The sequence below is a fragment of the Lutra lutra genome, chromosome 7, assembly GCF_902655055.1.
Source record: "Lutra lutra chromosome 7, mLutLut1.2, whole genome shotgun sequence".
In the NCBI taxonomy this organism is placed as follows: domain Eukaryota; kingdom Metazoa; phylum Chordata; class Mammalia; order Carnivora; family Mustelidae; genus Lutra; species Lutra lutra.
Window position 1 is genome coordinate 45,168,362 of NC_062284.1, and position 15,006 is coordinate 45,183,367.

The 15,006-nt window shown below is 40.7% G+C and overlaps 1 protein-coding gene across 3 annotated transcripts in view; it reads left to right on the forward strand.

Annotated features, from left to right (window-relative positions):
- The window catches only part of TRIP4 (thyroid hormone receptor interactor 4), a 68,704-nt gene that overhangs the window by 15,499 nt on the left and 38,199 nt on the right, over positions 1-15,006 (forward strand). For all 3 annotated transcript variants that reach the window (XR_007128512.1, XM_047735787.1, XM_047735788.1), the window contains exons 4-7: positions 2,734-2,946; positions 4,776-4,854; positions 10,342-10,471; positions 13,055-13,270. Coding sequence is in view for 2 of the 3 variants with exons in the window: in XM_047735787.1 (XP_047591743.1) it covers positions 2,734-2,946; positions 4,776-4,854; positions 10,342-10,471; positions 13,055-13,270 (638 nt within the window). In the remaining variant the exon portion in view is untranslated. The remainder of the gene's footprint in view (positions 1-2,733; positions 2,947-4,775; positions 4,855-10,341; positions 10,472-13,054; positions 13,271-15,006) is intronic.

Below are 15,006 nucleotides of genomic sequence, written 5' to 3' on the forward strand. Positions count from 1 at the left end.
CAAATAGGCAGAGCAGCAAGCAGAGAGAGAGGGGGAAGCAATCCCCCCGCCAAGCAGAGAGCGATGCTGGGCTCCATCCCAAGACCCTGGGATCATGACCTGAGCCGAAGGCAGAGGCTTAATCCACTGAGCCACCCAGGTGCCCCCTCCTACCCAAATTTATATGTTAAATGCTAGTGTGATTATATTAGGAAGTGGGGCCTTTAGGACATTCTTATGTCATGAACGAGTAGCCCTCATGAATGGAATTAGTATTCTTTTTTTTTTTTTAATATTTTTAAAAAAATTATTTGCCAGAGAGAGAGAGAGCACAAGCAGGTGGAGCAGTAGGCGGAGGGAGAAGCAGGCTCCCCACTGAGCAAGACTCAATCCTAAGGCTCTGAGATCATGACCTGAACTGAAGGCAGATGTTTAACCAATTGAGCCATCCAGGTGTTCCTGGGATTAGTATTGTAAAAGAGATCCCACAGAGCTCCCTAGTCCCTTTTATTGTGTCATGATACAATGATCTAGAAGAAATCATTCCTTTGACCTGTAAGAGGGTCACCAACCATGCTGGCACTCTGATCTTAGACTTCCAGCCTTTAAAACTGTGAGAAATAAATTTCTGTTGTTTATAAGCTACTCAGTCTGTGATATTATATTATAGCAGCTTGAATGGACTAAGACAGAGGCTGATAAATATAGTTCTCTTTTTAAACTTTTTATTTTATAACATATATACAGAAGTGAACAGATGTATTTTCACAAACTGACCATTCCTCTATATCCAGAATCAAAATATTACTCCTTTAGAGGACCCCCATTTTGCCCCAAAAATGACATCCCTCCCAAGGGAAAACACTTTCCTGACTTTCAACACCATAGGTTAGTTTTGCCTATTCATGAATTTTGTGTAAATGGAGCTAAATAGTGTGTACTCTTTAGTGTCTGGCTTCTTTGAATTAAATGGTTTATAAGAATTATCCATATTGGGCGCCTGGATGGCTTAGTTGGTTAAGCGACTGCCTTTGGCTCAGGTCATGATCCTGGAGTCCGAGGATCGAGTCCCAAGTCGGGCTCCCTGTCAGTGGAAGTCTGCCTCTCCCTCTGACCCTCTGCCCTCTCATGCTTTCTCTTTCACTCTCTCTCAAGTAAATAAATAAAATCTTAAAAAAAAAAAAAGAATTATCCATATTGTTTTATATAGCTAGACTTTTTCATTCTCATTCCTACAGAGGATTCTGTTAAGTGAATACATCAATCTGTTGAACATTTGGATAGTTTTCAATTCTAGTGCTGCAGTGAACATTCTTGTACATGTCTTTGGTGAACATTTTTGCACATTTCTGTTGCGTGTATATCTTGAGAGCTTGTTTGGAGGTTCTAGCAGGGGAGCGCAGCTACTCGTATACCCTTGACCGAAGAACGGTCCTCTCCTCTATCGGGGAAGGTCGTCCTCTTCAACCGAGCGCGCAGCTTCGGGAGGGACGCACATGGAGCGGTGAGGGAGGAAGGGGACACCCGCCTAGCCAGCCAGATCAGCCGAATCAACCCTGGCGATCAATGGGATGACAGATGTCGCAGCCAGATCGCCCTCACATCCGTGTTGTGTGTATATCTGAGAGCTGAATTGCTGGATCACAAGCTATACATATGTTCAGCTTTAGTAGGTAGCAGTGTATACTCCCCAACAGTGTATGAAAGCTTTAATTGTTCTTCCTGTATCCTTGCCAGCACTTTGTATTTTCTGTCTTTTTCAATTTAGCCATTCTGGTTGGTATTGCAGTTTGGTTTTTATTTTGCATTACCATGATGAGTAGCAAAGTCATTAAGCATCTTTTCATGTGTCTCGTGACCAGTTGGATATTTTCTTTTATGAAGTTCCTGTTTAGATCTTTTGCCTATTTTTCTATTGTGTCATCTTTTTCTTATGGAGCTAATTTTTTTCTTTTTCTTTTTTTTTTTTTTTAAGATTTATTTATTTAGAGAGAGAGCGAGTAAGGGTATGAGCAGGGGAAGGGGCAGAGGGAAAGGGGAGAGAGAGAATCTCAAGCAGACGCTGTGCTGTGCAGTGAGCCTAGCTCGGGGCTCCATCTCATTTACTGAGATCATGACCTAAGCTGAAATCAAAAGTCGGATGCTTAACCAGCTAAGCCACCTACATACCCCTTTCTTGATTTTTCTTATTTTATTTTTTTAAAGATTTTATTTATTTATTTGACAAAGAGGGAAAGATCACAAGTAGGCAGTGGTGGGGGAAGCAGACTCCCTGCTGAACAGAGAGCCTGATACAGCACTCCATCCCAGGACCCTGAGATCATCACCTGAGCCGAAAGTAGAGGCTTAACCCACTGAGCCACCCAGGTGCTTGATTTTTCTTATTTTATTGATCATATTTAAGGATATTTGAGTATTATCTATTTTGAAGGGCATTTTTGTTTCTTATGATCTCTACTTTAGCTATGCTTAAATATGCCACATAAATAGCTTTTACTGCTACATTTGCCTTCCACCAGCTGTAATAGAGGATTGAAAGCTACTGGCGGAAGAGGCAAGGCATATCAGCTAGTTTTTCTAGAATCTAACCTTTCTTCAGACCCTTGATGATAACCCTTAATTTGTATTTCTCCCATTCCTTTCCTTCTGTCATGGTTCCTAGGCAATGTATAAGTTGTCATTGAACTGAACTGAGGTTTTTCTCTTCTTACCATTAATTATTTGATGTTATTTCTGATATCTTTGTACAATTAGGCACAAGAGAACAGCAACTCCTTAAAGAAGAAGACAAAGTTTGTCAGTTTATACACAAAAGAGGGACAGGACAGGCTTGCAGTCCTGATCCCTGGTCGCCATCCATGTGATTGCCTGGGCCAGAAGCACAAGCTGATCAATAACTGTCTGATCTGTGGGCGCATCGTCTGTGAACAGGAGGGCTCTGGCCCCTGTTTTTTCTGCGGTACTCTGGTAAATTGTTTCTTTTATATTTTATTTTACTGTCCTTTGGTTGAATATGTAGGGACATTCACATCCCTAGTAATTTCTCTCTTTCTTAGGAAATTTTTTCCCTCCAATGTCCAGTAAACTCTAGTAGCAGGAACTTAATTAGTCAAAAACCCAAGGTTATGTCTTAGTACTGAGGCCTATTGGTGGGAAGAGTTTTGAGTATATACATTGTTGACTCCAAGTCTTGTACTGTAACATAATTCTCAGGTTATTATAGCTTCTGTTTCCAGGATACCTCCTTTTCACCTTCATTGTCTGAGAGAATGACCTCAAGAATGTAGCAGTAGTAACTGTCTTAGAAACACCCTAATGAGTTGTCTAGAAAACTTATTCCGCCCATTGAGCAGGCTGGCAGAAGCAGTGGCTTTAGATATCAGTGACGACATCCATTTTATATTACTTTGTTTTTTCTTCTCTGATGGGTCCTTTAATTGTTCAGTATACTCAAAAAATAAGCTGATAGTGGATTGCCAAAAAATGTAGTGTCTTCCATCAAAAATATTCATAAAACAAAAACAAAAATTCATAAAACAGCAGTAAATATCTTCTTATATGGGGTTTTCTCTAGAGAAATTCCCTATAGCTGCTGGCAGAAACTTCGTGTGCAACTGAGGCAACTTACAGCCAATTTCAATGTTTTCCACTAGATCCCTTGCATCCTTCAATTCAAGACATGGAGCAATGTAAAGCAAATTGGCCTTGAAGTCTTGCAGCTTTATAAATTCAGTATGAAATTGTTTTTAAATAACTCCTTTTTTGCCTCCCTTCTTATTGTTGCAGTGATTTTATAATAAACAGAACTTTTTCTTTGCTTAATATATTCATTATTTTATAAGTAGGTAATATTCAAAGACAAAGAAATGAAATATATATATTATAAAAGTGTAAAAATTAGACTAGTTTTCACTGGTAGCACCGTAATTTACTTTTTCTGGTTCTTTCTTTCTTTCTTTTTTTAAAAGATTTTATTTATTTATTTGACAGAGAGAGATACAGTCAGAGAGGAACACAAGTGAAGGGAGTGGGAGAGGGAGAAGCAGGCTTCCCTCTAAGCAGGGAACCCGCCCAATGCAGCGTTCAATCCCAGGACTCTGGGATGGTGACCTGAGCTGAAAGCACGCTTAACAACTGAGCCACTCAGGCTCCTCTTTCTGGTTCTTTCTAATAAGACATCTGCTTATCTTCTTTCATAAGACTTGGATTTTATGCTTAGAACTGGAAGTCTTTTTTTTTTTTTTTTAAAGATTTTATTTTATTTATTTGACAGAGAGAAATCACAAGTAGGCAGAGAGGCAGGCAGAGAGAGAGGAGGAAGCAGGCTCCCTGCCGAGCAGAAAGCCCAATGCGGGGCTCGAACCCAGGACCTGGGATCATGACCCGAGCCGAAGGCAGTGGCTTAACCCACTGAGCCACCCAGGCGCCCCAAACTGGAAGTCTTTTAAAAAAAAAGTCTTACATGTTTTTTCCCAACATTCTCAGTGATAGCAAATCTTTGTCCTTTGAAAGTAGGTTAGATTTTTTTTCCTTTTTTTTTTTTAACAAATCATTCAGGGGCACTTCCAGTGAGGTTAGTTTTTTCTGTTGTTCATAAAAGAAGGAAGAAGTGGGAAGAGACAAGGGCAAACTCATTTGGATATGTATATTTCTGGTGTGTTTGGATAACAAAAGCAGCAACAGTCTCATTATTTTATTGCCATATCTAATGTGTAATTTGAGGTTACATTTTAGGATATCAAGCAAACAAAATTAATGTAACTAGGATCATGTGTCTTGTTCTTATTACTTTATAGGTATGTACTCGTGAAGAACAGGATATTTTACAGCGTGACTCTAATAAGAGCCAGAAACTGCTGAAGAAGTTAATGTCAGGTAGGCAGCAATCTTTCCATTGGATCATGGTGGTGGTGGATACATTTTGTTGTATCTGATTGTTTCTTTCTTGTATCCTGGTATGCAAGATGCAGTTTATTCACTCATTTATTCTACAATCATTTTTTTAAGTTATTAAAACCACCTAACATTGAGCAAAAAACTACTACTAATAATATTGGATTATAACCCAAAGAATAAAATTAATGTCTTGAATTAAATAAATAAGTTAATAAATGGAGAGAAGAGACAGCTCTTTATTATAGAAGAATTCCAATTGTTACCATGAATGAATGAGGGTTATAGAAAATCACCATTTAGAATACCACAGTAGTAGTAATTGCCATGGGCAAGATCCACTAATGGATACTAAAATTGTTGGATGAAAAGTTTAAGAATAGAAGGTTTGCAAGGTCATGAAAAACCAGGAAAGGCTGAAGAATTGCCACAAATTAGAGGACAATGAGGAGTCATGACAGCTATTCTACAATGTGGAATTCTGAATTTTATTCCAGAGCAGGAAAATAACATTAATGGCAAAAATGTTGGCATCCAAATAAAGACTGTAATTTAGTTAATAGTGTTGTACTAATGTTAATTTCTTTGGATAAATATACTATAGTTATGTAAGATAAGGTATTAACATTAAGGGAAGCTAACTGAAAGTTATACAGAAGTCTACTTTTTTTTTTCCAGCTCTTTTCTAAGTCTTCTAGAGTTGTAAAACACATAATAAAAATAGTTCAGGACTGGGCACCTGGCTCATTCATTTGGTGGAGCATGCGACTCTTGACTCAGGGTTGTGAGTTTGAGCCCCATGTTGGGTGTAGAGATTACTTAAATTAAAAACTTTAAAAAATATATATTTTTTAATTTTGTAAAATTTTACATACTTATTTGTTTTAGAGATTTTATTTATTTGAGAAAGAAAGAGCAGGAGTGGGTGGAGGGGCAAAGGAGGAGGGAGGAGATGCAGGTGGAGCTTGATCCCAGAACCCTGAGATCATGACTACAGTGGAAGACAGGTGCTTAACTGACTGAGCCACCCAGGCGCCCCAAGATTTTATTTTTAAATGTACATCTATGCAATTTTTGTTTTTGCTTTAGTTAATTTTTTAAAAAATATTTTATTTATTTATTTGACAGACAGAGATCACAAGTAGGCAGAGAGGCAGACAGAGAGAGAGGAGGGGAAGCAGGCTCCCTGCTGAGCAGAGAGCCCGATGTGGGGCTCAATCCCAGGATCCTGGGACCATGACCTGAGCCGAAGGCAGAGGCTTAACCCACTGAGCCACTGGTGCCCCAATTTTTTTTTTTTTTTAAGATTTACTTATTTTAGAGAGAGCTCACACACACAAGCTGGGGGTGGGGAGGACAGTGAGAGGGAGAGAGAATCTCAAGCAGACTCCCCCTTGAGCATGAAACCCAACACGGGGCTTGATCCCAGTACTCTGAGATCATGACCTGAGCTGAAATCAAGAGTCAATCACTTTACTGACTGAGCCACTTAGGTTCCCCCATTTTTTTTAATAAAGATTGATTGATTGGTATTATAAAGTAGTGATCATAATGTATATAGAATTTTATGTTTTCCTTTTTTTCAATTAGTAGTTTATAATTAGTTTTTTTTTAAAGATTTTATTTATTTATTTGACAGAGAGAGATCACAAGCAGACAGAGAGGCAGGCAGAGAGAGAGAGAGAGAGAGGGAAGCAGGCTCCCTGCTGAGCAGAGAGCCCGACGCGGGACTCGATCCCAGGACCCTGAGATCATGACCTGAGCCGAAGGCAGCGGCTTAACCCACTGAGCCACCCAGGCGCCCAGTTTTTTTTTTTTTTTTTTAAAGATTTTATTTATTTGACACAAACAGAGAGAGAGAGAGAGAGATATCACAACTAGGCAGAGAGGCAGGCAGAGAGAGAGCGGGTGGGGAAGCAGGCTCCCTGCTGAGCAGAGAGCCTGATTCAGGGCTCTGTCCCAGGACCCTGAGATCATGAACTGAGCTGAAGGCAGAGGCTTAACCCACCGAGCAACCGAGGTGCCCATCTTTTTTTTTTTTTTTTTTTAGTAGTCTCTACACCCTACATGAGGCTTGAACTCACAACCCTGAGATCAGGAGTTGCATGTTTCACTGACTGAGCCAGCAAGGCCCCACAAAGAATATGATTCTTTAGAGATACCTGGGAGGCTCAATCTGTTAGGTGTCTAATTCTTGATTTTGGCTCATGTCATGATCCCAGGTTTGTGAGACTGAGCCTTGCAACAGGCTCTGCATTGGAGATGGAGCCTGCTTAAGATTCTCACTCTCCCTCTGCCTCTTTTTTTTTTTTTTTTTTAAAGATTTTATTTATTTATTTGACAGACAGAGATCACAGGTAGACAGAGAGGCAGGCAGAGAGAGAGAGGGAAGCAGGCTCCCTGCTGAGCAGAGAGCCCGATGCGGGACTCGATCCCAGGACCCTGAGATCATGACCTGAGCTGAAGGCAGCGGCCTAACCCACTGAGCCACCCAGGCGCCCTCTCCCTCTGCCTCTTACCCCTCTCTCCCTCTCTTAAAAATTTTTTCAAAAATTAAAATTAAAAAAAAATTTTAAGGGGCACCTGGGTGGCTCAGTGATTTAAAGCCTCTGCCTTCGGCTCAGGTCATGATCCCAGGGTCCTGGGATCAAACCCCGCATTGGGCTCTCTGCTTAGCGGGGAACCTACTTCCTCCTCTCTATCTCCCTGCCTACTTGTGATCTCTGTCTGTCAAATAAATAAATTAAATCTTTAAAAAAATTTTTTTTCAGAATTTTTTAAGAATATGATTTAAAAAATAGAAGTATAATTGACATGCAATGTAATGTTTCAGGTATACAACATAGTGACTGACAGTTGTGTGTGTTATGAGGTGCTCACCACTAGTATAGTTACTACCATCTGTCACCATATGATGCTATTAAAATATTTACCATTGACTAGGGGCCCCTGGTATCTTAGTTGTTTGGGCATGTGCCTTTGGCTCAGGTCATGATCCCAGACTTCTGGGATTGAGTCCTGCATTGGGTTCCATGCTCGGCAGGGAGTCTGCTTCCTCATCTGTCCCTCATCCCACTCATGTTCTCTCTGTCAAATAAATAAAATCTTTTAAAAAAATAAAAACAAGGGTGCCTGGGTGGCTTAGTGGGTTAAGCCGCTGCCTTCGGCTCAGGTCATGATCTCAGGGTCCTGGGATTGAGTCCCGCATCGGGCTCTCTGCTCAGCAGGGAGCCTGCTTCCCAATCTCTCTCTGCCTGCCTCTCTGTCTACTTGTGATCTCTGTCTGTCAAATAAATAAATAAAATCTTAAAAAAAATAAAAATAAAAACAAAACCACCATTGACTATATTCCCTATCCTGTAGCTTTTATCCCTGTGACTTAAATCATTCCATACCTAGAAGCCTGTACCTCCCACTCCCCTTCATCCATTTTTGCCCATCTTTTCACTCCCTCCCCTCTGGCAACCACCAGTTTTTCTCTGTATTTGTGGGTCTATTTCTGCTTTTGTTTGTTTTCTTTTTTAGATACCACATATTAGTGAAATCATATGGTATTTGTCTTTAATTTGATCATTTTTTAAAAAGATTTTGTTTATTTATTTGACAGAGAGAGATCACAAGTAGGCAGAGAGGCAGGCAGAGAGAGAGGGGGGTAAGCAGAATCCCTGCGGAGCAGAGAGCCCAATGTGGGGCTCAATCCCAGGACCCTGAGATCATGACCTGAGGCGAAGGCAGAGGCTTAAACCACTGAGTCACCCAGGCGCCCCTAATATGATCATTTTTGACACTTAAAATGTATTTGCCATGTTACTTTGCCAAAATATACCAATCTGTAACTGTATAGTGACTAAAACCTGTCACTATTGAATTTTGGTATTTCAAATATATATATATTTTTTTTAAAGATTTTATTTATTTATTTGACAGAGAGAAATCACAAGTAAGCAGAGAGGCAGGCAGAGAGAGAGGAGGAAGCAGGCTCCCTGCTGAGCAGAAAGCCCGATGTGGGGCTCGAACCCAGGACCTGGGATCATGACCTGAGCCGAAGGCAGCGGCTTAACCCACTGAGCCACCCAGGCGCCTGGTATTTCAAATATTTTTATCTCTATACTTAAAATTTTTTTCTCAAAGGAGTACCTAGGTGGCTCGGATAGATGGGTGTCTGCTTCGGCTCGAGTCATGATCTCTGGGTTCTGGGATGGAGCCCCATGTTGGGCTTCTGGCTCAGCTGGGAGCCTGCTTCTCCCTCTCCCTCTGCCTCTCCCCCTGCTTGTGCTCTCTATGTCTCTCTTTCTCTCTCTCAAATGAATAAATAGAAGTATTTTTTACCTATACCAAAATAATTTAATGTAAGAAAAATTTTCTTTCAGAAAGTGGTCTATTTTCTGTTTCTGGAATTGCTGCTCTTCTTCTCTTCAATCTCCTGTTGGATTTGTAGGTGTTCGGAATGGTTTGATAACTATCTAACTGAACTCCTGCGACCTGATGTCATCTCAGTCTGCTACTCCCTCGCCATCTTGCCATCTTGAATCCTCTCCTAAATAAAATCTTTTTTAAAAAATTTTTATTAAAGAAGTTGAATATGTCTCCATACCTTTTCAGTTAGGATTGCTTTAAGGTCATTATAAGAAAAGGTAGTTCTAAGTGTTTTTCTTAGATTCAGAACTCAAGAATCTCTCTCTAACCTTAAAAGAGAGTTTTGACAAGACTTTGAACAGTCCTGGAGTTTGAATAAAGAGAAAGGTCAACCTTTATATAGCCTCATTTTCCTAACACATCTTAGGTCTTGGTTTTATCATAATTGATGGCTCTCTTTTCTGGGATATATAGACTTTTGGTTTGCTTTCACACAGGAGATGACACATGGGCCAAGGAATAAATTTGGGCTCATTAGAACTAAGTTTAAATTTTGTTTCCATCTTCTAATTTCTACCTGAGTGACTCAATAAGTTTATTATTGTCTCTGAACTTCAGTTTCTTTTTCTGTACACATAATATAAATTGTCTTACACAGTTATTGGGAGAATTAAATAATGTAATATATTAAGTGGCTTAGCATCTGATGAGTTTTCAGCATTCATTTCTATCCCTTTCCTGCAATTTCTACTCTTGTCTTCCATTATTTAGTTTTTAGTTTTGCTATGTGAAAGTATGTTTAAAGATTATAGTCAGCTTTTCATTTATAATGCATTTTTATATTGTGTAACAGTTTGGTACCCTTAGTGATCCAAACTTCCATATGGGAAGAAAGAGATCCTATTATATACTGAGAACTAATTCGGTTTCAAGCCATGCTTGATGCTTGATAAGTAAAGCTTGGCCTGTGTATTTGTTTTTCATTGAAGTTAAGACTGTCAGCCGTCTGGAGCAGAGCCAGATCTTCTGATTCTTTGTTCTTTGCTGCCCAGTGATACAACTAATATAATATATTATAGGCTGACACCGTTTGGTTTCCTTATTGAATTTCAGGGACGGAGAATTCTGGAAAAGTGGACATCTCTACCAAGGACCTTCTTCCTCATCAAGAATCGCGAATTAAGTCTGGTCTCGAGAAGGCTATTAAGCACAAAGACAAACTGTTAGAATTTGACAGAACTAGGTATGATATGGTTTGAATAACAAATCCTAAGCAATAGATTGGTCTACAAATTCTGGCCATTAAAACATTTATTCTGCCACTTGGTACATTTCTAGGGTGGAGTATGGAAGATTCACAGTAAAAGAAGAGTTCTGCTGCATAACATGGCCTACATCTTGTTTTGAATTCATGTTTGAATGAGATAGGCTCCCACCAAGAGGATCTTACCCTGTAACATTTTTTAAAATTTTTGGCAGATGCTGGTATACCCCCAGAAAGTTGATTTGGGTTGACAGAATTCCCCAGTTGTTCCACTTGTAGCCAGTCGGCATATGTTAGAGTGCTTACCCTGTGTAGACTGCTGTAAGAAATTGCCTCTGGAAGAGTGTAGGTAGTGGCATATCATGGAAAGGCATGATTTACCCTACCTTCCCTTTGATGCTCAATTTGTTTTCTGACTTAATGATCACTATATTAAAATGTCCCTAAATTGGGGCGCCTGGGTGGCTCAGTGGGTTAAGCTGCTGCCTTCGGCTCAGGTCATGATCTCAGGGTCCTGGGATCGAGCCCCGCGTCGGGCTCTCTGCTCAGCAGGGAGCCTGCTTCCTCCTCTCTCTCTGCCTGCCTCTCTGCCTACTTGTGATTTCTCTCTGTCAGATAAATAAATAAAAAAATCTTTAAAAAAAAAATTAAAAAATAAAATGTCCCTAAATTGGCTTTTACACTCCTACACGTTTGTCATTTAGCCCATCAACTTTTGTTTAGGAGACAGTTTTATTGATTTGTTAATTCTATTTTTTATTTCTTACACGTTTTTCTTCTTTTGAACAAAGTATGTATTCAGAGCCAGTGGTAAAATTGTTTAAATAGGACTTATACACTCATTTTTCAAATGGCTGTGTGAGAATCTATGAGGGTCCTTGGAGAACCCTGAATCTTTTACTTATTGTACCTAACCTGAGAGTCTATTCCAGGCATTATAATCCTTTAGTTAGACACGCTTACTCCTTCCAAACCATTTGCTGTAAATCTGAGATATATCTTGGAAAGCTATTTCTTAAGTAAACCCATCACAAAGGTTTTTTTGTTTGTTTGTTTGTTTCAAGATTTTATTTATTTATTTGACAGAGAGAGATCACAAGTAGGCTGAGAGGCAGAGTGGGGTGGCGGGGGCGGAGCAGGCTCCCTGCTGAGCAGAGAGCCTGATGCTGGACTCCATCCCAGGGCCCTGATATCATGACCTGAGCCGAAGGCAGAGGCACAACCCACTGAGCCAGCCAGGTGCCCTCATCGCAAAGGTTTTTAACTCATATTTACTCTTAATCCTTTAAATATCACTTCTGTCCCTACTCAATAAAATTCTATCATTAGAAATAGAATTGGCAATGGAGTACATTTCTAGGTAAATGAAACTAGAAAGGGGTCTCTCCCTGCTAATGCCCCCTTTTCTCATGTGTTCCAGGGTACCAGTTTCATTATTTAGGTTCACATGTAGGACCAGTTTTCTCCTGAGCCCTCTGAAACCTCCCCGTCTCAGTCTACTTTAAAACTTGTAGAATTCCAGCTGTGTCCTGAAAAATTGAAATTGATATATGAATCTAAATTCAGTATTTCCCTATGCCTGTGTATATCACAGGCATCACTGTGTGTATTATGTCACTTTGTATATTATGCACAAAGTCAGTTGTGACTGGATTTGTTCATTCTGAGTAGTCACTTAACTTCTTTGAGCCCCAGGCTCATTATCTATAGAATGAGAGTGTTGGGTCATCAAAATTCCTTCTAGTTCTCAGTTTCTTTGTCAGTATGATCTTAGGAATAGGCCTGAGGCCATATCTTAGAATTTGACCAGTGTTTTAGTGTTTTAGTGAGGGACTGGAGATAGGTTTTGGGGGGCAGGGGGTAGAAACTGGCTTATAGTAGTAGAGTGGTAGGATGTCCTAAGAGTAAACCATAATGGGGCACCTGGGTGGCTCAGTGGATTAAAGCTCCTGCCTTTGGCTCAGGTCATGATCCCAGGGTCCTGGGATCGAGCACCGCATAGGCCTCTCTGCTCAGCGGGGAGTCTGCTCCCCCCCCCCCCACCTACTTGTGATCTCTGTCTGTCAAATAAATCTTTAAATCTTTAAATAAAAAATCTTAAAAAAAAAAAAAAAAAAGTAAGCCATAGGACTTAAACAGTCCAGGATAGCACTCCTTAGTTTCTAAGGGAAAGGACAGCAGTTGGGCCTGGCAAGAATAGACTAGGTCCCAGTAGTGGAGGGGCTAGGATATTGAGTAAGCTGCTGAGACATGAATTCAGATGTAGCAAAACCTGGTGGAAGCTCAGTTATGGCTGGACCAGTTTAAAAAAAAAAAATGGTAGAAGGATAATGCATTATATGCTGTGTCTTTTTCTGCCTGAGAGTGAGATTAGTTTCAGGAGCTGAGCTGAGACTGCAATGGGGATAAGATATATGAAGAAGCTGGGAACCAAGCAGAGCTTGACCTGATTTTGGAACTTTTTTGGGCATCTATATTTGAGGTAATAATCTCAGGATATCAAGTCCCTGTTTGATCAACAGGTGACCCAGTTGACATGTGTTCTGTTTTTTACCTCCTTAGCATTCGAAGGACCCAAGTCATTGATGATGAGTCAGATTACTTTGCCAGTGATTCTAACCAGTGGTTGTCTAAAATTGAGCGGGAGACTCTGCAAAAGCGAGAGGAAGAGCTGAGAGAATTTCGACATATGTCTCGGCTCTCTAAGAAAATCACCATTGACTTTGCAGGCAGGAAGATCGTGGAGGATGAAAATCCACTAGCAGAGTATCACAGCAGGTAAGTGGGCAGCACCAGAAAGGGTTTGGGAGGGGGCAGTTTGACTGTAGAGGACTTCCCCCCCGTCATGGATCTGTTATTTGTTTATTTTGTTTTATTTTATTTTATTTTTTAAAAGATTTTATTTATTTGAGAGAAGAGAGAGAGCGAGCATGAGCAAGGGCAGGGATGGAAGGAGAGGGAGAAGCAGACTCCCCTACTGAGCAGGGAGCCTGACATGGGGCTCAATCCCAGGACCCTGGGATCATGACCTGAACCAAAGGTAGATGCTTAAATGACTGAGCCACCCAGACACCTCTATTTTTGTTGATTTTAAAAATAATATATTCATTTGCAGGGTACCTGGGTTGTTCAGTCAGTTAAAGCCTCTGCCTTCGGCTCAGGTCATGATTCCAGGGTCCTGGGATCGATCGAACCCCGCATCGGGCTTTCTGCTCAGCAGGGAGCCTGCTTCCCTTCCTCTCTCTCTGCCTGCCTCTCTGCCTACTTGTGATCTCTGTCTGTCAAATAAATAAATAAATAAATCTTTAAAAATACTTATGTATTCATTTGGAATCATTGTAAGAGTAGCTAAGACAGGGGCGCCTAGGTGGCCCAGGGGGTTAGGGCCTCTGCCTTCGGCTCGGGTCGTGATCCCAGGGTCCTGGGATCGAGCCCCGCATCGGGCTTGCTACTCAGCGGGGAGCTTGCTTCCCCACCTGCTCTCTCTCTGCCTGCCTCTCTGCCTACTTGTGATCTCTCTCTCTCATAAATAAATAAAATCTTAAAAAAAAAAAAAAGAGTAGCTAAGACAATTTTGAAAATGAACAGTGAGGAAAACTTGTCTTCTAGAAAATTGCTGTAGTTTGATAAACTTTTTAAAACAATGAGATACAGTTTGGGCATGGAGAAGATCAATGAAGTGTAAAGGAATCCAGAAACAATCTTGAATTATGTGTGCTTGTGTCCACACATGTATAAATTAGTAATTGAAACAGCGTTTCTCCTTTCTAAAAAAAAAAAAAAAGGGTGCCTGGGTGGCTCAGTGGGTTAAGCCGCTGCCTTCGGCTCAGGTCATGATCTCAGGGTCCTGGGATCGAGTCCCGCATCGGGCTCTCTGCTCAGCGGGGAGCCTGCTTCCCTCTCTCTCTCTGCCTGCCTCTCTGTCTACTTGTGATCTCTCTCTGTAAAATAAATAAAATCTTTTAAAAAAAAGATTTATTTATTAGAGAGAGTGCACGTATGTGCACAAGTCAGGGTAGGGGCAGAGGGACAGGAAGAGGGAGAGAATCTCAGGCAAATTCCCTGCTGAACACAGAGCCTGACATGGAGCTCCATCCTACCACCCTGAAGGATCATGACCGAAGCCAAAATCAAGAGTTGGACGCTTAACTGACTGAGCCACCTGGGTGCCCCTGAACCAGGTAGCATTTCTAAATAGTAAGAAAAGGGTTAAATATATGATGGGATGATTGGGCACGGACTTGGAAAAAATCTACATTAGCTCTGTACCTCTAACCATACTGCGATAATAAGTTTGACTAAATAGTTAAATGTAGAAGAGATAAAAAGATTAGAAAGAAATAAAGAGAGGCAGAGGGGGAGAGGGAGAAGCAGACTTGCCCTGAGCAGGGAGCTCGACTGGGTCTCAATCCTAGAACCCTGAGATCATGACCTGAGCTGAAGGCAGCCACTTAACCAACTGAACCACCCAGGTGCCCCAAGATATTTTTTTTTTTAAGATTTTATTTATTTAT